Source organism: Vicugna pacos, chromosome 5 (assembly GCF_048564905.1).
Source record: "Vicugna pacos chromosome 5, VicPac4, whole genome shotgun sequence".
NCBI classification, from domain to species: domain Eukaryota; kingdom Metazoa; phylum Chordata; class Mammalia; order Artiodactyla; family Camelidae; genus Vicugna; species Vicugna pacos.
In genome coordinates this window covers 47,045,768-47,071,422 of record NC_132991.1, presented here as the reverse complement: position 1 = coordinate 47,071,422, position 25,655 = coordinate 47,045,768, and the positions used below count along the sequence as shown (strand labels likewise).

The 25,655-nt window shown below is 38.4% G+C and overlaps 3 protein-coding genes across 6 annotated transcripts in view; all 3 read left to right on the top strand.

Moving 5' to 3' along the window:
• LOC140696284 (uncharacterized) overlaps window positions 1-5,944 on the top strand; it is a 355,657-nt gene extending 349,713 nt beyond the window's left edge. Inside the window, exons 3-5 of the mRNA XM_072960686.1 lie at window positions 644-701; window positions 1,846-2,012; window positions 5,813-5,944. Of these exons, the coding sequence (XP_072816787.1) occupies window positions 644-701; window positions 1,846-2,012; window positions 5,813-5,944 (357 nt within the window). The remainder of the gene's footprint in view (window positions 1-643; window positions 702-1,845; window positions 2,013-5,812) is intronic.
• On the top strand, window positions 5,895-9,266 carry ATP5MC3 (ATP synthase membrane subunit c locus 3). Its single transcript, XM_006204886.4, has 5 exons — window positions 5,895-6,020; window positions 6,208-6,319; window positions 7,506-7,583; window positions 8,115-8,308; window positions 9,007-9,266. The coding sequence occupies exons 2-5, from the start codon at window positions 6,281-6,283 to the stop codon at window positions 9,119-9,121; spliced, it is 426 nt and encodes a 141-aa protein (XP_006204948.1). The 5' UTR covers window positions 5,895-6,020; window positions 6,208-6,280; the 3' UTR covers window positions 9,122-9,266.
• Window positions 9,267-19,124: 9,858 nt separating this feature from the next.
• Window positions 19,125-25,655, top strand: part of ATF2 (activating transcription factor 2) — a 69,578-nt gene continuing 63,047 nt past the window's right edge. For 2 of the 4 annotated variants that reach the window (XM_031678329.2, XM_015239758.3), the window contains exon 1: window positions 19,127-19,303. The gene's annotated coding sequence lies outside the window, so the exon portion shown is untranslated. Of the gene's footprint in view, window positions 19,304-22,911; window positions 22,920-25,655 lie in introns of all 4 variants that reach the window. The other 2 variants (XM_072961191.1, XR_004190023.2) reach the window with 2 other exon arrangements.

Here is a 25,655-nt window from a genome sequence, read left to right as displayed (position 1 = left end):
AAATGCTGGATCATATGGTAATTCTATGTTTAACTTTTTGAGGAACCATCACACTGTTTTCAACAGGAGCTACACCATTTTCCATTCCTACTTCTAGTGCACCATGGTTCCAATTTCTCTGCATCCTCACCAACAATTGTTAGTTCTGTTTTTTGGATAATGGTCATTCTAATCAATGTGAAGTCGTATCTCATTGCAGTTTTGATTTTCATTTCCCTAATGACTAGTGATGTTATAAATCTTTTTATGTGTTTGCTGGCTGTTTGTATATCTTGTTTGGAGAAATGTCTATTAAATTCCTTTTTCCACTTTTGAATTGGGGTGTTGGGGTTTTTATTGTTTAGTTGTAGGAGATCTTTACATATTCTGCATATTAATCCCTTATTAGATATATGAATTGTAAATATTTTGTCCCCATCCTGTGGGTTGTCTTTTCACTCTCTTGATAGTGTCCCTTTGATGCATAAAATTTTTAATTTTGATGAAGTCCAATTTATTTTTTTTCTTTTGTTGTCATATTCAAAATATCATCACCAAATCCATTGTCATGAAGATTTTCCCCTATGTTTTCTCCTAAAAGTTTTACAGTTTTAGATCTTCTATTTAGGTCTTCAGTCCTCTTCTATCTGTCCTCTTCCTGCAGGTTTTCTACATAGATAAGTGTTCAGAAGATGAACTCTGCCTGGAAAGAGATGGCTTTGGTAGGTGCTACCATGGAGAGCCTAACAGAGCCAGGAGACACCACAGAGGTACCAAGTGCCCTCAGAGAGTAAGTTGCCTGAGAATGGACCAAAGGCACTGAGAAAAGAAGTGAAAGGGTAACCATAGACAGACATGCCTACCTCACAGCTCAGCCTAGGGCCTACTCTGCTTCAGCTGAAGTCCCATTCCTGCCAATACTGCAGTTTATCGTAGAATAGATCAAAAGGGCTTTACTATCTAGGTTTTTTAATGAATTCTTTAGGTACATGAGAATACAAACACAGAATCCTTCTTAGGTACACAAAAAATGTTTGTTTGAACAAACTCATGCTACAAATCAAAAAATGTCCCTTGAGTTCTCTAAGTTTGAATTTTCCAGTATCCTCATGGCGTCATCCAACGTGTTCTCATGAACTCTGCATATCCTGTAAATGGGTAGATAGATTTAGAGGCCTGGTCAGTTTTTTTTTTTTTTTTCAATATCTTTTATCAGTTGTGTTGGGCACTTCTTATGTGAAACATATAGGAGGCACGTAATGTCTGGTTGTCTTTTTCTGATATTAAAATTCTGATCAATGAGTTCAGCTTGATTTATCCAAAATAAAGCTCCCCATCAGCTTTTTGCTTAATAATTTTAGTGGTCATTGATGATTATTTCATAGATCCACTATTTCATTAGGATTGAAATACAGCGATTTTTTTTATAATTTCTTCTTCATTTATCAGCTGGAATTATTCTACAAAGAAGAACTTTCCCATATCAACTATTTTTCTTATCTTGTATTGGTTAGGACAGAAAAGGCAGAATAAATTGTTGATTCTTTCCCTTTATAAGTTTTGCAATACAGGTAAGAAAAAGAAATTCTAGAGGTCATTTTAATTTGTCCCAAAGCCTAAAATTTTAGCTAAAAAAAGAAGAAAGTTTTTGCAAATTACTTTGAATGTACGAAGTACTTTATTTGTTACCGAGCAAACATTTATTGAGTGACTACTATGTTTCATTTTCTGTGTTAGGTGCTGTGGAAGATACAAACGTGAATTAGACCTAATCACTGCCTTTGAAAATCTTACCATCTGTGATAGTTCTCAACTTAGGACTTCTTGGCTACAAATCTATCCTTCTTTGCCTTGTTTGTATTCTAGAACTGGACCTTGTATACATTTCTGCTTTGACAACTGGCAACCTGTTAGGCTTGGCCAATAGAGGGTGCTGGAAAGACACTGTGAGGCCAGGCCAGGATGAAGGACTTTCCTTTCTCCTTCTGGTGCACTCCTTCCTCCAGGAGCCAGGGGATTCTCTTGCCCCAGAGGTATGTCTGAGCTCACCTCAACAGTCCTCATGGTTTAGTTGTGGCCTGTGCCTCCAGCAAGTTTCTTCACCACACATGGATGGCAAGTTCCTGTGACACGTCATCTCCTCTAAATTTCTAAGTTGTTCTTTACTGTTCATTCTTCCTCAGCCCAGGGTAGTAGCTATTCCTACAGTTCGTGCATCTATCCCCCTTAGAGTCTACTCTACCCCTTTTAGTAGTTAGACACCTTTGACTGGCTATAAATTTATAAAATTTTCCCTGTTCAGGTTACTAATATGGTTTCTGTCTTGTGGTTGGTCCCTAGCAGATATACCTAGCAGATAAGGAAAATAAAAGACAGACATAAGTTAATATAAATTCTGTGGGAGAAAGGCCACTGTAATCACAGCCCAAAGACCAAAAAGCTTCAGGTGTAAATCTACAGAATTATGTATCAGTTTAAGTTGTGTTCGGCTGCATATAACAAAACACTGACCTCACTGGCTTAACCAAATAGACATTTATTTTCTCATGTAACATGGACTCCATAAATAGGCAGTTAAGGGCTGCCATAGCTACTCGACAAAAAAAAAAAAAAAAAAAAAAAGTTAAGAACTCAGGCGCTCTCTCTCTCTCTTTAAATTGAGGCATAGTTGATGTATAATATTATACAAGTTTCAGCTGTTTCTTGATATGGTGATTGCCTTCCAAGGAGAGAAAGAAAGCTTCAAGACTTTCTAAGGCCTAGTCCAAAAGTCACACAGTGTCACTTCCAATGCATTCTCTTGGTAAAAGCAAGTCGCAGGTTCAGCCCAGATTTAAAGAGAGGACTCTGCTGCTTGATGAGACGAGTGGCAAAGTCACATTACAAAGGGGTGAGCAGGATAGAAGGATTGTTGCAGCTATATTTAGAAACGATTTTTCATACTTGTCTTTGCTGCCCCATTCTTTTCTTTCCCGTGCCATCATCACCCAAGCTTATCAGATACCACCAAATTATGATGTCCCATAACTTAACATGACTGTCCCCACCATCTTAAGAAAAACTAGAGAGGATTAAATACTTCACAAGAAGTCCCCTGTTTATCTTTCCAGTCTCACTCTACTCATCTCAAAAGGTGCTTTTTTTCTTCAAGCCTCTTGAGTGCAAACACCCACTGCCTATCAACATGGGTTGGTGTCACTCAAGATCCACTTCCCTCCTTCTATCAGCCTTAGGGTGCAAAATGCAGCAAAATATGAGTAAATCTACCTAGAAAGCACCTTGGAGACACATGCCATGCTCAGAGCCCTGAACAGAACAGCCTAGGCTGTGCTTTAGGACCCTAAGTCCAGTTTCTAGCCTCCAGCTTGTGTGATGCAGATGTGCTTCCTCATTCTTCAGTCTTTCTTCCTCTAGCAAATAACTATTGGATCCTTTCTCTTTCTTTATGTCAGTCTATCTCTGTCCCTGTATCTCTGTCTTTCTGTCCCTCTGTCTGTCTGTACCTCTGTATTTGTCTTTCTCTCCCTCTCTCTGTTTTACACACAGCTCCCCCACATGCACCCTCATTCTCAAAGGTAGAACATCTGTTCTTTGAATACCTAATATTCTTCATAAATATTTAAACTCTAACTCATAGAACCCACAAAGGACCTATGCTCTCCTAAGCCAGTTCATCTGCTTATTGACATGTTGACACGTGTCAGGCAGGGCCTGAACTCAGACTGCACCTCTCCCTGCTATTGACAACTAGCCCATATGTACCCTGGAAGGGAACCTGCTAGGGGTCCTGGCTTCTCCCTTGCCTCTTCCTCAACGGTTACTGCTACTGATGATGTATGGCTGAAGAGACAGGAATTTCCTATAAACAATCTCCATATACAAAATCATTTAGAATGATGTTTTTCTCTTAAGAGGGCCTATTACTGAGGTATAAGGCATATGATGGTTAATTTTATGTGTCAACTTGACTGGTTGTGGAGGTACATAGTTTAAACATTATTTCTAGACGTGTCTGTGAAAGTGTTTATTGATGAGATTAGCATTTGAATCTGTGGGCTCGGTAAAGTAGATCGGCCTCCCCTATGAGGGTGGGCATCCTCCAATCCACTGACAGCCTGAATAGAACAAAAGGCAGAGGAAGGAAGAAATCCCGCCCTATCCCCTTCCAATCTCATTGTTCAACTGTGACATCCCATCTCATATCTTCTCTGGCCCTCAGATTGAGATTTATGCCATTGGCTTCCCTGCTTCTCAGGCTTTCAGATTCCAGTTGAATTATACCACCAGCTTTGCTGGGCCTCCAGCTTGGATATGGCAGATCATGAGACTTCTCAGCTTCTACAGCCACATGAGCCAGTTCCTCATAGTCAGTTTCTCTCTCTCTCTCTCTCTCTCTCTCTCTCTCTCTCTCTCTCTCTCTCAATCTCCCTCTCTCTCTCATGTATGTATGTATAGGTATGTGTGTGTATATATATATAATATATATATATATATATATATATATATATATATATATAATATATATCCAACTGGTTCTGTTTCTCTGGAGAACCCTAATACAGAGCATTATTGTTTATTCTACTTTAGATATCACAAGATGTCTTACCACATACTTCAGGTAAGGCTGAGTACTTAAGAAAATATACTAATAATCTCTCTTTGAACTGCACATGTGAATTAACTCTATTTACAGGCTAAAGATTGAGCCTAAAATGATTAGCTTTCATGTGATTTTAAACCATTTACATTTGAAGCTGGATCAGTGACAAAGTCTTATTATTCTTCCAGCTTTAGTTCTGAGGGCTTCTCCCCAGGATTGCTGCTAGATACTGCACTTTTGCGCTAACTAGAAAAAGAAGTGATCCTCTGGGTCCACTTTGTCCCATGCCACGGGTTTAGGCCCAAGGGGTGGGTTTCAGTCCCCAGCCATCCCTTCAGCTGAGCATAGTAGATATTTTATCTCTTATGGTGACTTGTATCAATCCAGTAGTCACTTGTTAGAACACTAAGTCAAATTTACAGAATTCAAGGACGTATCAGAAGTCCAGATGGAGCCATTTTTTCTGAGATATCTCTGTATTCGTCTGAAGAAAACAACTCGTCCAAAGTTACCAAAAACAAGTGTTAAGGTTGGGCCAGTTTTGAAAATACTGAGACTTTTTTTATTCTCTGGCCCTACTTGAAAAAACATTTACAATCCCTTAATTCTTCCAGTCACAGAACTGGAAGAAAACTTGACCTCCCTCATTTTACAAAAGGCAACTTTGTGCTCATTTGCTCATTCCTTTGTCCCAGTAGGCCAGGCCTACTTTATCCCAAAAGGTTAGCTAACTTTCGGAACCCTTTTCCAGATTCCTTTGAAGAAATGTATGTATGGCAGTGTTGGGGGTGGCGGGATACAGCATAGTGGTGGAGCACAGGCTTAGCAAGCACGAGGTTCTGGGTTCAATCCCTAGTACCTCCATTAAGATAAATACATACACACACACACACACACACACACACACAGACCTAATTACCTCCCCCACCCCACAAAAAATTGTTTTAAAAAAGTAAATGTATGTATTCACTTCGTTAGGGACCCTAATTTCTTCCGCCAAGCAGTGAATGAAGTTTTTCCCCACACAGAGTGCTGTTTCAGAGGGGGGCCTCTCTATTGAAGAGACCTAGCAACTGATGAAAGGTCAAATCTCATTAGGAAGGTGTCAGCTTAAAGGTAAAGACCCAGGATCCTCCGACCATCTTAGATCAAAGCCGAAACAACCCGTTCAGTTCTCTCTGCCTGGACTAGTCTTTAATTTCTTTCTCTCCTTCACTACCCTCTGCCCGCCAGCCCATCCCGGGGTGGTTGTTAACTGTCCTTCCCGGCTGGTTACCAATAAAGTTGTTACAAAGTGACCTTGAGCGTCTTCCCGGCTGCGCCCGATTCCCCGCCTTCTCCATCCGGGTGCCGCGGCGCGGATAAGAGGCGGACCGCGCCTGCGCGCTCAGCCCCACTCCTTCGACCTCTGCCGCCGCGGTCGCCGCCACCTCTAGGGAAGGTAAGCGGAGGGCGCGGGAGCCGGGCCGGTCCGGGGTGGAGCCGCGCCCAGGAGGGACCCATTCATTCTGCTGGCACCTCGCTGGGCGCGGGGCCCAAGCTGACCGCGGGCACAGGAGCCCGCGGGAACTGGGTGGAAGTACAGGCCCTCGGAGGGCACTTGACCTTAAGCCTCTTTGCCTCCGCAGAGAGGAAGCGGGAGAGGAGCCCACCTCGCCTGTCATCCAAGTTCTCCAGCCGCGCCGCCCCCTAGAGTGCAAGATGTTCGCCTGCGCCAAGCTCGCCTGCAGCCCTGCTCTGGTGCGTAGCCCAGGCTGGCCCAGGGGCCCTTGGCCTGGGCGTCCACGTTGTTGAACGGGTCACCTCCGGGCGGGGCACACCGCCCTCTTGGGACAGCTCTCCCTCGCCCCTTAACCTTTATGTCTTTTTCGGCCTTTCTTTTCTCATTCTGGGGCTTCTCACGCCGCTCCTCCCCTCCACGAGGGCGGTGGAGAGCCGCCGAGGCCTAGCTGTCAGGCTCCATTCGGTGTAGGTCAGACCCTCCTTGCTCCTCGTCCCGGAGCCGCCCCCTCCCCCACTGCCTCCGTCACCCTGTTGGGTTGGGGCCACGCGAAGGTTGGGGTGCAGCAGAGGATGGAGGGGGCCGCTGAGGCCTAGTCCATTGCAGCTGTGCTCTGCGTGGCCGATCTGTAGGTCAAACTCGCTGCTGCAGAGGGAGGGACTTTGCCTCACCCTGTGTGGGCGGAAGCAGCTAGTGCAGGAGCCTAGAGGCTTTTTTTCCCTGCCTTTGGGTTGTTATTTCCAAAACCATTTTGGACGCTTTGGGTGAGGTGAAGATCTGGAGGATTTGTCTTAGGGAATCAGGTGTTGGTTCTGAAGGGATTTTCTGTGACCTTAGTTTAGTGGACACTCAAGGGCAGAGAAGGTGGACTGGAAAGTGTCCTTATGGTCAGAGTGTTTTGACGAATATTCTTACACTGATGTAGAATTGCTTAAAATGCTTTTTAAATTTTATGATTAATGGACATAAAGGAATATCTGAGAAATAGTGGGAGCTTATGTTAACTAACGGGCTGCTTTAAATGACACGGGCTTACAGTGCTGATGTACTTGTTATTTCTCGTAAACTTACCAAAGAATGTAAGGGTATTTATTGCCAGTTTTCTGATCTGAATTGTGGCACTACAATGTTTGAAATTTTAAAAGCAATTCTTATTTTTTTTAACGAATTGTTCTTAGAAGTTTTGTTCAGAATGTTAACAAATATATTGTGAAGCAAGCTTTAAAATTGCATTAACAATTTTCTTAAAATTGCTTCATGCATTGAAAATAACCAAACAGCCAAAATAAGAATCAATAGAAGTCATGATCTTTCTGGTTGATTTTTGCTGCTTGTTTTTTTAGAATTCATGGTGCAAGAAGGGTTCTTGACGTCTTATCTGTGTTCTTAACTTAACTAATACATGGAATCTTTTTTCATTAACAGATCCGAGCTGGATCCAGAGTTGCATACAGACCAATTTCTGCATCAGTGTTATCTCGACCAGAGGCCCGGACTGGAGAGGTAAAAGTAGTAATAATAGAAATTAAGTAACACTACCAAGTGAGTCTTATGGTTTTGATTAAAGTGAAGGGGGAAAACCTCATTAATGAATGGTTTGAGTCAGTCCTTTCCACCCTTTCATCCAAAAACCTTGCAGAGAATGAGCCAAAGAAAGAAACTTCTGTATCCAAAACTTATCCACCTGAGTTGGCTAAAAAATATAGTCAGTATATATATTTAAGTATTTAGTTTTGAGTTGCCTATATTGAAGATTATGATAGCAGCAGTTACTGAAAAGCCTACTTTATTAAAAAGCATATGCACATATACTATTTCTTAATTTTCAAAAACCTTATATGGTATAGATGTTGTTTTTCCTGTTCTACAAGATTGGAATTATTCTAAGCCCTTGATTTTTCTGTTGTGCCATACCACCTCCTGTTTAAACTCAGCTACAAAATAGAGAAGTAGTTATCATTTTGACAGTACCATGATTAAAATAGCCAACTGTGATTACTGATTTGAACTTTGCCTTTATTTCCTGTTTTTTAGGGCTCTACGGTATTTAATGGGGCCCAGAATGGTGTGTCTCAGCTAATCCAAAGGGAGTTTCAGACCAGTGCAATCAGCAGAGACATTGATACTGCGGCCAAATTTATTGGTGCAGGTGCTGCAACAGTAGGAGTGGCTGGTTCTGGTGCTGGTATTGGAACAGTCTTTGGCAGCCTCATCATTGGTTATGCCAGGTAATTTTTATTACCAAACTAGTTTAAAAAAAATTCTTGAAATAGTTGGAATCTTAGAAAACTAGTGAAATAATAATAGCTATTTTGTACTGAGTGCCTGTCTTGTCCTGCGTTATATTTTGAGGACTTTGTGTGCATTAGCTCATTTACTGCTCCCAACACCCCTTAGAGAAACACTCCAATTTACACTCTAGTGTGAAGAACTAGAGACACAGAGATTATACTGCTTGCCCAAAGTCATAGCTAGTGTCAGAAAGTAAATTTTAACTCACTTTGACTTCAGAGTCTGCACTAGTTAAGTTATTTTGGGAATGTAATTAAGAGAGCTCGTGCTTTAAAAATATCAATTTCCATTTTATTATTTAAGACTTTATTTTTAAATTATCAAATTTTATAAAGTATAGAACATACTTTCATGGGGATAAGAAGAATATCAATGCCTCAAAATGGATGAAGACTAACCACTTACATTGACACAGAGAGACAGTGCCCCTCCCCACCTTTTCCCCATATGACTAGGATTGAGGAGAAAGGAATGTCAAAGGCAGAACCAAAAGAGATCTAGGCAAATACTGCTCCAGGACTTTCTAGTTTACAAAGATCCCCTACACTAGTAATTTGATTCTTTGATACTTACCAACTGTGTTAAAATTCAAACAGTATTTCAAAATAACAGTGATATGTGTTGTCTCTTTTAGAAACCCTTCGCTGAAGCAGCAGCTGTTCTCATATGCTATCCTGGGATTTGCCTTGTCTGAAGCTATGGGTCTCTTTTGTTTGATGGTTGCTTTCTTGATTTTGTTTGCCATGTAACAGAAATTACTGCTTGAAATGTTGGCATTCGTAGTAATTATGGATATAATTCTGTGTATCTTACTGTGACTCCGAAAACTGTAGTGTTGGTGTCATGGAAATGTACGTTATTTCCAAAGTCATTTCATTAAAGATGAAAACTTTACTTTTTGCTGTGATTTGTACTTACCAAATTTAAATTTAGATCATCACAAAGAAGAACATGAATTCAGGCAGAGGCTGTACAAGTCAGAGGAAACTACAGCAATTGCCTTGGTGGTGTAAAAGATTCTAATGTAATTTTTATGGGAATTCCTTTATATAGTGTTCTGCACATTGTAAATTATAGGGCTTTTGTTTATTCATATAAAGGGGAAGTGTTTGAGTGCTTTGAGCTTCTATGAAATATGATTGATTAAACCAAGATAGTTAATTACTCCAGGTGGTTTTGTATTTTTAAGAGCTAACATGAATTACTGTACTTGGAAACAGAATCACCTTCCAAGATTGACATGGCTGGTTTTAAACAGCTGGATCTAAAAATAATCATGTCAGCTTCTTAGGAATTGAAGCCTTATTAAATGGGTGTGGTTAGGAGGTGAATTTTGCTTTTCAGTAAGTCTCACATTAAGCAATTGTGTGTCTGATGAATCTTACCTGTCTTCTAAGAAAAAACTCAGTCTAACTAGCAGCTAGTTTCTTGCTTAAACAAGGCTCTCATAAAAAAACAGATACCAAAAAGTAAAGTGAACTGGCTATAATTCAAAGCCAAAAGTTGCTAAAGCATTGCTTATCTTTGATACTAACAGATGTTTATAATAGGAGTCTTGAGAATGACAGCTGGTTCAATAGTATTTTGTTTCTAATACCACATGTTGCTTCTTGGTCAAATTTTGCCTATTAAAAGGAATAAAGGGGTGCTACTATAGAAAGACTGAGTTTTTCCCCTAGTGAAGATATTGTACTGTTACATTATTTGTCATCCCAGTTTCAGGATGTCTATAAAAGGTTAGGATGACAGTTAGGAAAACTACCTTTTACTCCTTTAATCCCCTCTACCTAATTTGATTTCAGTTGAGAAACAGCCATCGGCTACCAGGGTTACTCAGAATGCAGTGGGAAGACCGTCTCCATCAGAATCATCTAGGATGTCTAAAATACAAATCCCTAGGCTCCGGACCTACTGAGTTAGAATCTTTGGCCTTGAGACTCGGCCATCTGCATTTTTAAAAAGATTTCCCAGGTAAATTTTGTGCACACTTTTTGAGTATCACTAACTTATGTGTATCTTTCCCACTGTCTGTAAAGTATCAAGAAAGCTAAAGAGCTAGAGCTATGACCACTTTTTCTTTGGTTAATCATCCAGTCTATATTACTTAAATTCCTGGAGGCTTCACTGTTTTCTTGAACAGTACTACTCAGTATTTGAATTCAGCAACGTAAATAAAAAGTACTGTATAATATGACCCAGCAATTCCACGCCTTGGTATATAGCCAAAAGAGTTACAAGCATTCAGGGAAAAACTTATGTACAAATGTTCATAGCAGCAGTATTCACAATAGCCAAATGGTGGAAACAACCAAACTAATGTTTGGATAAACAAACAATGGTGTTTTGATAAACTCATGATAAAATGTGGTATATTTATATAATATTAATCAGCCATAGAAAGGAATGAGGTACTGGTATATGCTACATCAGTGAACCTTGAAAACATGCTAAGTGAAAGAAGCTGGACACAGAACTGCATATTGTATGATTCCATTTATATGAAATATCCAGAATAGGCAAATTCACAGAGACAAAGCAGATTAATTGTTACTAAAGGCTAGTGGGTGGAGAGAGTGGGAAGTGACTGCTTAATGGATATGGGGGTTCCTTTTGGGGTAACAAGTGTTCTGGTGATGGTTGCATAACACTGAATGTACTGAATGCCATGAATTGTATACTTTGTAAAATGATTTTAAAAGAAAATATATACATTTTAGACAATTGAAAAAAAGTACTGTACTATTAATATCATAGTGTAAAATCACACCAAATTTTTAAATTCTAGGGAAATACTTTAGTCCTGTTACAAGTTTATTTTAAATAAGATCAACTTAGATCAAACAAACAAAACCTGCTCTTAGTGCCAGTTTGGTGGTTAAAGAGGCCTGAAACATTGATTCTGGAGCAGATTTCTTAGGAGACATGCCCTTAGCTGAGGAAATACCCTGAGAATGAAAAGGAAATATCTGCTGTGGCTTGCTGTCTTCCAAGTTACTGAGCAAAAAAAAATAGTTCTTTAGAAAATGAGTAAAACTTAGAAGTATAACCACAGGTGATTTTACCTAGAAGGGAAAGGGACATACTGCATCAAAGGATCAACGTCCTGGAGTATATCTCTCTGCTTACTATTTTATTTTTATTTCTAGTAACAAATTTCTGACTTTGAAAGTGTATCACTGTAACACATCTACTTTGACAGCAGAGATGTTTATTGTACATCATTTTTGCAGCAAGTGCTACCAGCCTTACAAGCAAGTAGTAATGATACATGCTTTTCACTAACTCGTTTCTGAACAGAGGCCAATAAAGATGTTTTCACATCAAAGACCACATGAATTCTACATGTTGATGAGTTTGTCCTGTTTAAAAATTCCAACAGACAAGAGCACTCATTGTGCTGAAAGGTTAATTCAAGATTGGTTGAGTGCCAGTCCAACTATATTTAGAACATTGGTCCTCAAGGTATTTCAGATTTTCAGGCATACTTTTTATTTGGTAACATGTTATCATTCCTCATCACAGAAATGGTTGTATTTTTAATGCCTTTAGGATTAACTCAAAATACAGATTTGAGTATGAAATATATGTTTGAACTAAAGAGAAACTTGTTATTTAGCCACCAATACTAGGCATGTATGGAAATAACTAAAACTAAAAGTAGAATGGTGAGTCCAAAAGAGTGGCAGGAAGTACTAAGTGTTCAGAGGTGGGTATTTTCCAGTGATGGAATCACAAGAAGAAATGTTATTTTTCTATGAATTAATATAAACCTTGAACTGGTAGAATGAAGAAGGGCCAGAATAAGAGGGTGTATTGGCTAGGGAAGAGCATGAGGTGAGGTCCGTGAGATACGAAGAGCTGCCCAGGTATGAGAGGAAAATACTGTAAGATAATGCTACAGAGGTAAACTGGGGACAAGCTGTAATTTAGCACATGTGAAAGTATAGGTTTTATTCATGTGACCACAACCACCATTGGAAGACTAGAGCTGTGCTTAAGAAAGGTTAATACAAGAATAGCGTGTAGGATGAACTGGAGCCAGTAATGATCAGTGGTTGCTATAGTAGCATTGCTGGGAGGCAATGAGGGCCCAGTCTAGGATGGTGGCAATAAGTATTTTTTAAGAGTCTACAAAAGTTGCATTAGGATTTGATGGAAACCAGTTGGAGGAGAAGAGGGTATGCAACAAGTAAGTGCCACTCCCTCTCTTAGGGTCTTTATATACTGTGTCATTTAACCCCCATGATAACCCTGCAGAAAGTGGGATTAGTTTATAAGATGCAGAGTGAAATAGGCTCAGAGGAGCTAAACAGTCCCCCAAATTACACAGCTATTAAGTGGCAAAGTCAGGATCCAAAAGTTATTGTTAGAGAATTTTAATCCAAGATTGAAGCATACTCTTTAAAAAAAAAAGGCAAAAAAGACCAAACCCTGGGAAAGGAGGAGAATCTGATTTCAGAGATAATCACATTATTAGATTCAAATGTCCAGTTTTCAAAAACAACAAAATCACAAAACACTCAAAAAGACAGGAAAGTATGGTTCATTCAAAGGAAAAAAACCAACAGAATCTGTCCCTGAAAAAGACCTGATGGCAGATCTACTAGACAAAGATTTTTAAACAACTGTCTTAAAGATGATAAAGAACTACAGGAAGATGTGGAGAAGGTAAAACACAACAAGATGTATGAACTTCCTCTTTCCAGACTTACAAAAGCTACAGTAATCAAAACAGTGTGGTATTGGCATAAAGATGGACATAATAGACCAATGGAATAGAATAGAGGTATCTACACCTGAATTCATAGCAGTATTGTTCACAATAGCTAAAACAGCAACACAAATGTCCATTGATAGATGAATGGGTAAACAAAATGTGATATATACATACAATGGAATACTTTTTAGCCTTAAAAAGGAAATTCTGACACATGCTACAACATGGATGAACCCTGAGGACATTATGTTAAGTGAAATAAGCCTGTCACAAAAAGAAATACTGTATGATTCCACTCATATAAGTGGTACACAGAGTAGTCAAAACCATAGAGACAAAAAGTAGAATTGTGGTTGTTAGGGTCTGAGGTACAGGAAATGGGGGGAGAGGCTATAGTTTAACGGGTATAGAGCTTCAGTTTTACAAGATGAAATGAGTTACAGAGATGGTTGGTGGTAATGGTTGCAAGATGTTATGAATGTATTTAGTATCATGAAATGTGCACTTAAAAATAGTTAAGATGGTAAATTTTATGTGTATTTTATCAAAATTTTTTAAAAAGAGAAAGAGATCAAGGGCTCAGAGGTTGTGATAAGGTTCAAAATGCATTTCAGGAAGTACCAAAAAATTTCTTAAATTTTTTAAATTTCAGAGTTCAACATCAATAGAAATAAGGTAAGTCCAAGGAAATGATCAAATTTTGTGGTCAAGTTGCTGAGTGGCTAAAGTTGGGTAGAAATTAATGTCATTGAAGCTAAATTTAAGGAAAGACTGTAGAGAAATGGGAAGTAACATTTGAGAACCAAATAAACTATACTCATGACATGGTTTGGTTTGCATGTTAAGTAAGGAAAAGTTTGTATTGTTGCAGTACTATCCTCTGCAAAGCCTTTTATAGTATGTGATTTCTATGCATGAAATTATAAATGAATTATTGCATTCTCTACATGCTGAGCATACATAAATTTCATAATTTCATGGTATTACTCTACTGATAATACTGTGGATTTAAGATCCAAACACATAGTCCATCAGTCACTTGCCCAATTATTTATGTTATTAGGGGCAAAAATTATTTTTTCAGATCTAATACCATCCTCCCCTGCTTCAATAAACATGGTGGTTGGATTCTGTCCCTGCCAATAACTATTCTATACCTTAGCTTGCTTTGATGTAGAGATAGTTAATAAGTAGCAGAGAAAATTTCTCATAGTATAGGATTCATATGAAATAATAACATCTTTATTTTATAGTTTTAAAAGTTGATAGCATGAGTTTATTTATACTTCTCTCTCTCTTTCTCCTATCCGTATTCTACCATACACACACGTGCACATACACACACGCGCTCACTTGTGCATTTTCCCGTAGGTTTTCTGGTGATGTGTATAATTTATTAAAGCATTGCTACTCAAAGTGAGGTCCATTGATCATCACTATTGGCATCACCTGGGAGCTTGTTAGAACTATAGGTTCTGGAGCCTCACAGCAGATCTTCTGAATCAGAATCTGATTTTTAACAAGGAACCCAGATGATTTGTGTATACATTAAATGCAAAGTTTACAGTGCTTGCTTCTCAAATACTACCAGAATAGTACGATTCCCAGCATGCCATGACTCAGACTCCTTTTCTTTCCAAAAGCTGTCAACTCACTCATTTGGAGACTTCTGCTCCCTTTTGGAATGCACTGCTAATCTAGTGATTCTTAAAACGTGATCTGAGAATTCTGAGGGCTTCAAGAGCCTTTCAGGGAGTTCTTGAGGTCCTTCCTTTTCTATTTACATAGCTGTGTGAGGCTAGATTTCATCATTCACCTCAACCAAAACAACATATTGCAGCAGATCAAGTGCAGAAACAGATAAAAGAATGCAGCTCTCTTCTTTTAAGTGTGACATAGTGATTTACAAAAATGAAAAATGTATTTGATTTTTGTTTTGGAAAGTATTATTTTTGCAAAAAAAAATGTTATTTATGTTAACATGTTATGAGGTGCAGGGTCCCAGAGTCAAAAAGTTTGAGAATCATTGTTCTAATCCATCACTGACAAAACAGGCTCTGATACTCATTTCACTTCCAAATCTATAGAAATGTCAGTTTTGTAAGTTGAGGGTAACCTGTCTCTCTAGGTCTCATCCTTTCAGCTGTCAACCTATTTATAATCTCTGAAAATTGGCACGGGTTTCTGATAAAAATCTGTACTTCTATTTCCTGAATGATGTAAGTAATCTATCTCCTCTTAGATGTTTAGTAACTTAGAGCTTCTTTCTAAAGGGAGCTTACATATTGAAGAGAGGAACTGACCTACGATCAACAGGGATACGTAAATCCAAGGGCTTCTGGTTGTTCCACCTATTAGCATGAGCTAGCATCCTACAACTGATCTTGGCAGAGATTCTTAAGGGGACTCATAGTTATTGAAAGTGGCTGCTTTTTAACAAAAAGCACTAGTCAGTACTCAGGCATGGAGATTCCAGGATCTGCTCCTCTTATAGGAGAGTCCCAGGGTTTGTGCTTTATCAAATAGCTACATAGGTTGGCCCAGTCTCTCAGATGCTGGACAGCTTAGTATCATCCCTTCAAGACTTCTATCTAAAGGACAGTTCAGAACATTTATCTACTTACTTCTCCAGAGATATCTAAATGTCTGTAGCTCTCAAGTCCTCTAAAGTTGTATGAAAGGAGTAAGCTTATAATACTGCATGTCATCACACTCCTGCCCTGTTTAGTCCATAGCACTTGCCACTATTTAAATTGTCTTACTTTTTAATGTATGTATTGTGTCACCCCTCCTCCCACCATGAGAATCTCCTTAAAGGGCTTTGTCCTCTTTATCGTTGTAGTCTCACGGCCAGGAACAGTGCCTGGGATGTTCATGCTCAATAAATATTGATGCTTTATGAATAATAAACTAGAGACAGAGCATTCGGTTGACAGGTAACTTATGAGCTGTGTTCAAGGTAAGAAGGTAACTGGAAAGAGCAAGGTATTAGTCTAAGGGCCCAAGAGGGTCTAGCATATAAGGAATGCATGGCTTTGGTATTATTTGGACCTCAGGTTGACGAGTAGACGAGTTATGGGGAGTCATGAAGAGTAGACATGAATGACAGACAAAAATCTATAGTCTAGGAGTGGTTCCGTCTACTTTTAATGGTAACTAAATAGTGTGTGGAAAGCAGACTATGATGATGACAAGCCCTCCTTCTAGGAAGTGGAATGAGAGAGAGAAGAGAAGGCACTGAGATGAAGGATGAAAATGAGGCCCTTAAATTCCATTCTCTCTCTTTGGCCTGGTCTCACTGAAGCATAGGCTAATAGGTATGATTTGAAGATAGATACAGCCCTCTAATTTTTCCTCACAATGCCACACACAATTAATTATAAATCCTTTTGAGAAACCAAGGATTTGGGTTGTGATGTGGACAGTGGTCTTCCTTGCATTTGAAATGTTCAGAATGGAAATTTCCATAGTGAGGATGGGTGCTGATAGGTCATTTCGTCAATGTGCAAGAAAACCCTGGGCTGTCGTAGGAAAGAAAGGATCTGCCATGAATTGGAAGCTACCCAAAAACTCAACTAAAGGGCCATGCTATCCTCATCCCATCTCTCAGATACCAGGTGGGCGGATAATCATGTCCTGCTTCCTACACATCCACAAACACACACTTCCTGATCCCACTGGCCACACCCCAGTTAATCTACTGTACAGAGCTGCAACTTGAGGATACCTTTGAAAATGCATAGGCTCTTTTCTCTGAGTCCAATGCAGACATAAGGGATACCCTGGTGTGCTATGTGTTGTTTAGCTACAAATAGAAACTATGTCTTGTAAGTTATATCTTCCCTCTTCTCTCTCACTCTATAGATATAGATATAGATATAGATAAACACACACACTTAGCAGGGTTTTAATAGAATTCTTATGAGCAATAACAGATTGATGGATTAACATTATATAGATCATTATCTATTTGGCAACAGACTGGAGAAGTAGGGATGAGAAGAAGAAATTTAAAACGAAACCTACAACCAACTGAAAATGAATCAAAACCAGAGAAAAGAATTTAAAATTTTTTTATATAAGTGAATAGAAAATGATTTTTTTAATCTAATTTGAAATGCCATAACATTTATAGTTCATTTGCTCACATTAGACCTTTTCAGGGGTGGAGAGAAGCATCATCATATTCTAGACCTAACAATTTGTGATCAGTTAGCTGCACATTTTGTCCGTCACCATGTTCATCATCAGTAATCCGAGCTGCTGAGGTTTTAATAATCAGTGGGGTAGTAGTGCTATGCTACACTAACACTACTACAGTGTTACCAATGTTAGAGATGGCACTTTCATTTTAATTTGAGACTTAAACAGTGTTAATAATTTGGCTTCTTTCAGGTCTCTTGAGTAATGAAATTAGTTTTAAAAGAGGAGTGAGTTGGCTCACATACATGTATACAGGCCAGAAACCTACTGAAAGGTCCAGTGCCATTACAATTTAATTCTTACGCCAGATACCATTATTGAACTGCAGGTTCATTAACTCTCAAATGCTATGCCCCACAATCTTCCAACAATTTGTTACACTTGAGTTTGGAAATAATATTTGAGAGTGAATTTTATGTTCATATGTGAACTTCATTCATATTTTATTATAGACTAGAAATCATCACTTAATAAGTGGAAAACAAGGCACTGAAAAAAGTGCTTTAAAAAATTAATGCAATTTTTCGCAGGGGCCCCAATCATACTTCTCAACAGTGACTATCCCTACAGTTAATATTTGAAATATTTAAGTTGTAAAGAGAATCAGAGACAAGAAGTATTTTCAGCACTACTTCTCTCTGTGTTTAGCAGTGTATCTGCAGCAGTAAATATGAACTTTTTCCTTTATGTTAAGCAAGTGATCCCCCCTCCTCTTTAAACAGCTACGTTCAAAGCTTGACAGAATTTTTTTTGGCAGTGCATCGACTTATTAAGCGGTAGTTTAGTATTGTGGAAAGAATGCTATTTCTACACCACATTCGAATTTGGTGTTCTTTGGTTTTCTCTAAAATGTTAATACGGAGTTGTTGTTTTAAAGGTTTAAAATTCTTTCTATTAAAATTGACATTTTTATCTATAACTACTAAGTAAAGGAAAATTGATAAAATAGTATCCACCATAACATGGAGGATTTTTTTTTATAAACAGTCCCGGCACTGCATTATGTTACGGAGATATAGTGGAAGGCATTGTATTTACTTTTAGTAAGTTACTTAGAACATAATTGATGCTAGTATCATGCACTGTACTGGGCGCTTAGAGCTGGAGGAATTAGTTCCAGTTACAGATTAGTAAAATTCGAACAAACGCCACTCATAGTAAAGAGTTTTTCGTTTATTTTCAGAACTGACATCTTGCTTTTCCGCTTTAGGCGTGCAGGGGGCTGGGGGTGGGGTCACTTCTGGCAAACTCCGCCTCTTCTAAACCTCCGCTTAACCGAGGCTCCCCCTCCCAGGCTTCAGGGTAGCGTGAAGGTGGGTTACAGCGCGGGCCTCCCTACGCTTTAACCTCCTTCCTACCGACGGGCCGGGAAGGGACAGCAAGGGAAATACCAGGCTCCCCGAGCTGGGCTCAGAGGACTCCTCCTCTTTCTCTCCCGCAACTCGCAGCCTTTCCAGAGTCCACCTTTCTTCCCTGCACACCATCAACCTCCATAGGCGACCTCTACATCCACCTGCTCCCGCGCCCCAACTCGCGTCCGCCTCCAGCAGCTGCCAATCACAGCCTTCCTTAGCTCGCGGGTTACGGAGGCACCACTCCTTAGACTCTCTGGTCCCGCCCCCTCCACAATTGCTTCCCGCCCTCCGGGCTCTTTATCCAATAACCAGCGCCCGGGTATTCTTTGGTTCCCGCCCCTTCACCCCTCCCTCCTGAAGTCCCGCCCCCTTCCTGAAGCCTGACGGAACCACCTGACCCGGAGGCGCTTGGTCTGAAGGAAGGCAAGAAGGGGCGTGTGCGTGGAGGGGAGGGGCCTGAGAAGAAAGCGGGGATGCCGGGAGTGGGGCGGAGAGAAGGGTTGTCAGTCCGATCTCGCGAGAGAGGACGGAAGCCTGTGGGAGCCCGTGGCCTTTAAAGTGCGGTTCAGCCCTTTCCTCCAGGGGTAGTTTGTAAACACCGCTGAGCTCGGGCCTCCCCAGCGACCGAAAGAGGCATGAACTAGTGACCTGGAAAGGTGAGTAGTGATGGGGAGAGGGCAGCAGGACTGGAGACAGTAGGGATACGGAGAAGGAAGGCACTAACATGGCGACGTCTCTCACCATAGTCCCCACCCCCCGCTTACCATCACCTCGGGCGCTCCTGCCTCGGTGCCTAGCTCTTGGGGCGGCTGCGGCTGTGCTGCCACCTCAGCGGCCCGCGCAGCGTGGGCCTCAGGAGCCCGGCTGGCTGGGCCGGACCGTTAGGTAACTGGCATTTGTTGTTCCGGCCCCTCCTTCTCGCGCGCTTTCCTAACGAAGAGGAAAAAGGAATAACGGCTCCTCTTAGACCCCTCCCCCTGATATATCTTCACCTTCTCTGGTCAGTTCAGAGGTCCCTGGGGCACGCGTCGGATCCCCCTAGGGCACAGGGAGACACCCCTCCTCAGTCCTTGGGTTGAACAAGAAGAGGGCCGGCTGTGGTCTCCCACTCAGTTGGACTGTCTGTGATGGTAGTGGGGAAGAGGATCAGAGGGGCGGCTGAAAATAGGGTCAGGGTCTCTGGCTGCGGTGGAAGCTGATGGGACAGATGGTTTGGAGAACCTGGGAGCTGGAAGTCTCAGCCTTTTCTGTCCTTCCTGTCCCTTCACATTCCCGCCACCCCCTCCCCCTTTTCCCGGTGGGGCGGGGCTGACGTGCGGGAGCCGATTAATTCTGGTATTTTCCCCAATTTTTCTGGAGTGGACTGCGGAGCTTCTATAGGGAAATAACCTGCACTTTTTATTGATGCTCTGGGGACCAGGGCCGAGTGTGTGTGTGTGTTGTGTGTTTGCTGGTTGAACTGACGCTAGAAGGAGGGAGAGGGTGGAGGAGCTGGGGACTATTTTCGTGCCCTTAAGTAGTATAAAATTGTCTTTGCTTAATGAAGAGTCTTAAAACTGGTCAGGCCAAGAGCAGAACTACTGTGAATATGACGGAGTAAAAGGGATTACTCCTGGTGGACCTTACTCCTGTTGACTAATCCCTAAATTACAATGTGAAAGTTATAATTTCTTAGAAATTTTAAATTATGGAGACGGTAACCATAAATAAATGTCATGTATATATTTGAAATCAGAACAAAAACTGTTCCTCTGAGCACACTGTGTCCTATCTGAAGTAATTCATAACCACAGTCAGTAATAGTCATTTTAGGCATAATCTTAAAGCTTATACCCTTGGTCTGTTGTACCAAAACTGGGACGGTGAGAAGCTTGTTAAAAAGTCATCCCTACAGGGTTAAGTGCCCTAAAAGACAAATACAGTAGCTATTATATCTTGTAATTAAATTTAAATTTGTTACAGTAACTTGAAGAATTCACTGTTAACATTTTTTTCAAAACTGCAGGAACATCATTGTAAAGTGTGTTCTAAAATAGAGATGCCTTTCTTCAAATCAGAAAGCAGAATTAAGTTCATGAATCTTTAAGGCCATCAATAAGTGAATCCTAATTTTTGTAAAATAATTTGGAAGAATATTCAAATTTACAGTGCTGTTTATGCTGCTTTCCTAAGACATGTTAAATCTTGTTTTGAGAGGATGTTACTACCATTGAGTTTTTAATTATTTAAAATATAATATAGTGGTAATTCAAAACATAGGTGTTTGTTTTTTAATTGTCAGTAAGGAAGGAGCTTTCAAGTACTTTTGTGGGTGTGTGTGTGTTTAAGGTACATAATGTCTTCTATAGATCTGGTTGTATTTTTTGGAAGTTCTTTTTAAAATACCTTACTAAGAATGTTTATTCCATATTCAGTATCTATTAAATATGTAATCCAGAAATTCTTGCATTTACTTTTTTACTTGGAGTATTTGTTTCATATTTTTAAACTAAGATAACAGTAGAAATGATTATGTCAGCTCTTTAACGAATAATTTGGAGGGATGCTTTTTATTAAGGATTTAGAAGCTGTATGAATATCATTTTTTAAAAAGATATGCTCTACATCAGACATCTACCAATGATTAGCATTAACTCAAGAAATCATTTGTATTTTGGAAAACGTGGCTTTTAATGATTTGTATATTCTTTGCTGGTAAATTAAATTGTTAGATCATGTTAGGTGTTAGATCAAGTAAGCAATCCCACCATATATGCTGTTTCCACTCATTTTGTCTTCACACTCTCCCTTCTAGTATGAAGTAAGTCCGTAAGCTGGCACTTTCTTTTTGATATTCTTATTGTAAAGTCCTAGAGAAGGTAAAGTAGTTGAAGTCTCCCTATTTAAAACCAAATTTTCACCAGAATCTCTCATTTAAAACATAACGAATAACAATAATTGATTTTTAAACATAAATCCATAAAGTACTTGTTAAGCTGTTCTCTGTAATTAAAAGATATTGTAAGTAAAACAACAGATTTGCCTTATTATAGTCAGTAGTTTAACTTAGTTTATTTCTGTGTTTATCCTATACTCACACCTATTTCTTGAGACTGAGAACTTATCTAAAATTCTGCATATTCTCTTAATGTAACTTTTAGTCATGAGGTAGTAGTGATAGTATTCACCTATTCATATTTAGGGGAAGATCCCACAAAATATTTTATTTCTTTTGTTCTGTTTCTTCAGGTTAAAAAGTTAGTGTAAGGTACAGTTTCATAGAAATTTAAGGAAGTTTGTGGATCTTGAAGGCCAACAATAACTGGAGTTATTTTACATATATTATAACTGTATATCATATAATTATAGATAAATTATTATATATCCTATTTTCATTTTTTTAAACAACCTTGAAACTGGTATATTCATTTACATTTTTAAGTATGTTTAGTGATTTTTTTTTTTCTTTTTGGCATTTTGGCTTTGGTAGTAATTAAACACATTTTTTGCAGCAAGAAGGGATATAAATCAACAAAACGCTTTGAAGGGCTAGGCCTATTTACCCAGGTCTGCATTCTGTATCTTAACAAAGATAGTGATTCTCAATGATTTTTTTCTGTCTTAATACCCAAGGAATAGAAAGCACTTGCAACAGTAATAGTAGCTTATTACTGGAGAGACTCTCAACAAGATTAGTAGGGAAAGACAGGGTGGCAAAAGCCAGTTGGTAAATTGCCAAGTGTGTTTTGGTTATTTTGGTATTATATGATTACCTTCACCTATATATGACTTTAAATTTATAAATATGTTCCCTTACCATTCTTTAGTTTGCCTAACTGAATCTAAATCTTTGTCATTCCAATTTTACACCTTTATTTTTTCTAATTCTACTGTTCGGGTTAGTGCATTTCCTTTTGTTTATTTAATACTTACTGGAATAGTGTTACCAGAAATCAGCTCCAATTTTGCCCTGATGTTTTCATCATTTTTGTTGTCATCTAATCTGTTTATATACATTATAGTTTTTACAGAATTATAATATCATAGATACAATTTTTTATTTTACTTTTATAGCATTTGCATTTTCCCATGTAATCTAATCTTTGTAATATTTAATGATTACATGATAGTTTACCAAATGACTATAAAATTTTCTCAATTTTAAATGCCCAACAGGAAAATAATTTTCAGTTTCTGCCTATTTTAACATTGACCTAAGTATCTCTATGCATATATCTTTTTTCTTATTTTGAATTGTTTCTGTAGGACATCAACCTCAAATAAGATTACTAGGTCAAAGAATATAAATGTTTCTACAGTTGCCAAATTTTTGCCTCCCCAAAGAGTTAAGCCATCATCAGAATATGAATACACCAACTTTGTCATAGTTTTACCAACTTTGGAATTGTGCTTATTAAAAAGGAGGCTTACTTAGCTAGGAATTATTAATGGGAGTAAGCTGCATTATTTAGAAGTTTTATTTAGTTGACTATATCAATTTAGTTATTTGCCTACCAGTGATCTGCTGGGACAGATAGTGTATATTTCATATTTTGTCATTTCACTTCATTTCCTTTGCAGATTACTGAAACTTTTGACATTCTAGTAACAATAATCTTTCAATTTTATGCAGTATTACATAGTTTACACATTGGATTCTTATGCTGGTTTGTTTTAATATAAGAGCTACTTTCTGAACTATACATTTATGAATTATTAAAATTCATAATGACATTATTTCCATATAGGTAACCCTTCAAATAAAGAATGTGTATGTTATAGCTAATGATAAATGCTGGAGAGGGTGTGGAGAAAAGGGAACCCTCCTACACTGTTGGTGGGAATGCAGTTTGGTGCAGCCATTGTGGAAAACAGTATGGAGATTCCTCAAAAGACTAAAAATAGACTTACCATATGACCCAGCAATCCCACTCCTGGGCATATATCCAGGGGGAACTCTAATTCAAAAAGACACCTGCACTCCAGTGTTCATAGCAGCACTATTTACAATAACCAAGACATGGAAACAACCTAAATGTCCATCGACAGATGGCTGGATAAAGAAGTTATGGTATATTTCTAAAATGGAATACTACTCAGCCATAAAAAATGATAAAATAATGCCATTTGCAGCAACATGTTTAGCCCTGGAGAATATCATTCTAAGTGAAGTTATCCAGAAAGAGAAAGAAAAAAAAAACTTATGATATCACTCATGTGGAATCTAAAAAAAAAGGACAAATGAACTTATATATGAAAAAGAAATAGACTCACAGACATAGAATACAGACTTGTGGTTGCCAGGGTGGAGGAGGGTGGGAAGGGATAAACTGGGAGTTCAACATTTGCAGATACTGACTGGTATATATAAAGTAGATAAACGAGTTTATACTGTATAGCACAGGGAAATATATTCAATATCTTGTAGTAGCTCACGGTGAAAAAGAATATGAAAATGAATACATGCATATTCATGTATGACTGAAGAAGTGTGCTGTACACCAGAAATTGATACAACATTGTAAATTGATTATAACTCAATAAAAAAAATTACATCTCTAAAAAAAAGAATATGTATGTTACAGCCAGATTGACTGAGTTTTTGTTTCCTCAGTATCATCTTCTGGCACACTGTAAGTTTAAAATTAATGTTTTAGGGTAGTTATTCGTCAGGTTTCATGAGTCTGCCACTTATTATCTATGTCACCTTGGGCATATAATATAACTTCTCTGTGCCTCAGTTTCCATATCTTTAAAGATAATACTTAATTCATAGCCTTGTGAACATTCAAATAATACAATACTGGAAACAGTGTTAGGAGCTTAATGAGTACTCAATGTATGATATGGTAATTATTATTGTTAAAGTTCACTCAAAAATAATAACCCAGCACAACTCTGACAGTCATGCATGTGATGTGGCTTCAAGGCAGTACAGCAGTCATGTTTGGTAACTTTCACAATAATGTTGGGTTTTCCCTAGGAACTTAAAATTTGTGGTAGAACTTACTACCTTAGAATTTTCATAAATCATGTGAGAAAATATCTTACACTTTTAGTTCCATATACATCCCTTCTTCCCAAGGGTTACTTTTTTCTATATAAAACTGTATAAAACACATATCCATATTTTCAGATGATAAAATTGTCATACTATGATTTCCATACAATCCAAATAATCATTTTCTTCTGCTCCAGCAGTCCTGCTATAAACATTTCGGTAAGACCTTTCATTTTTTTCTTCTCTGTAGTGGAAAAGATGATTAAAATATCACACTTCTAATCTTTGCTCTTTTGAATTATTTACTAATTATGTAATATAAGAACAATATTTCTCATTCACATGGTTATCACTGATATTTTTTATCATTTGTAAGGTAGGTTTTAATGATCGTTTAAGTATGGATTTTGGATTGAGGGTTATTTCTGAGGTAATATCTCTTTCATTTACTTAAATTTTGACATACTTTGCAAGGGAGGAGAGGTAAGCTTATCAGTGTTGTAATGGGGATTGTACATAATCTGTACATTATCTTTTTTTTTGCTCTCTTCATAATGAGAAATTATTATTGATGTACTCCTGAGCAGTGATGGTTAGAAATTATTGTAGTTCTTGGTGAGCTGTAAATTTCTATTTCTGTTTATTCTTTTCACTTTTACAAATACAAGTTTTTAGTCAGGAAAAGAGCAATGATGGATAAGTACATTTTACACATCTTCCTTTGAGCAAAAGTAATGCTATAGATGTTATTTCATATAACAGATATGATTGCCAGACAAGTCTAAAATGATGTTATTAGAAAAAACTTGCATTAACACTGTTCATATTTGTAACCATTAATCTGTAAGTTGTTTGTATTTATCTGTTTCTAATGTCATTCTAATTAATTTTAAACTATAAAACAAGAACTTGCTTACCTTTTATCACCTAGGAATTAGAGGTCTAGGAATAAATGACTCACCTAAAAAATGAAGTTTGACTTAAAAATTGGTCTACTTGTATTTTTATTAATTGGGCTGATATCACTG

Coding starts and splice junctions, on each gene's coding strand:
- ATP5MC3 (XM_006204886.4), top strand. CDS start 6,281: ATGTTCGCCTGCGCCAAGCTCGCCTGCAGCCCTGCTCTG. Junction 6,320..7,505: donor TCGCCTGCAGCCCTGCTCTG/GTGCGTAGCCCA, acceptor TTTCATTAACAG/ATCCGAGCTGGATCCAGAGT. Junction 7,584..8,114: donor CAGAGGCCCGGACTGGAGAG/GTAAAAGTAGTA, acceptor CCTGTTTTTTAG/GGCTCTACGGTATTTAATGG.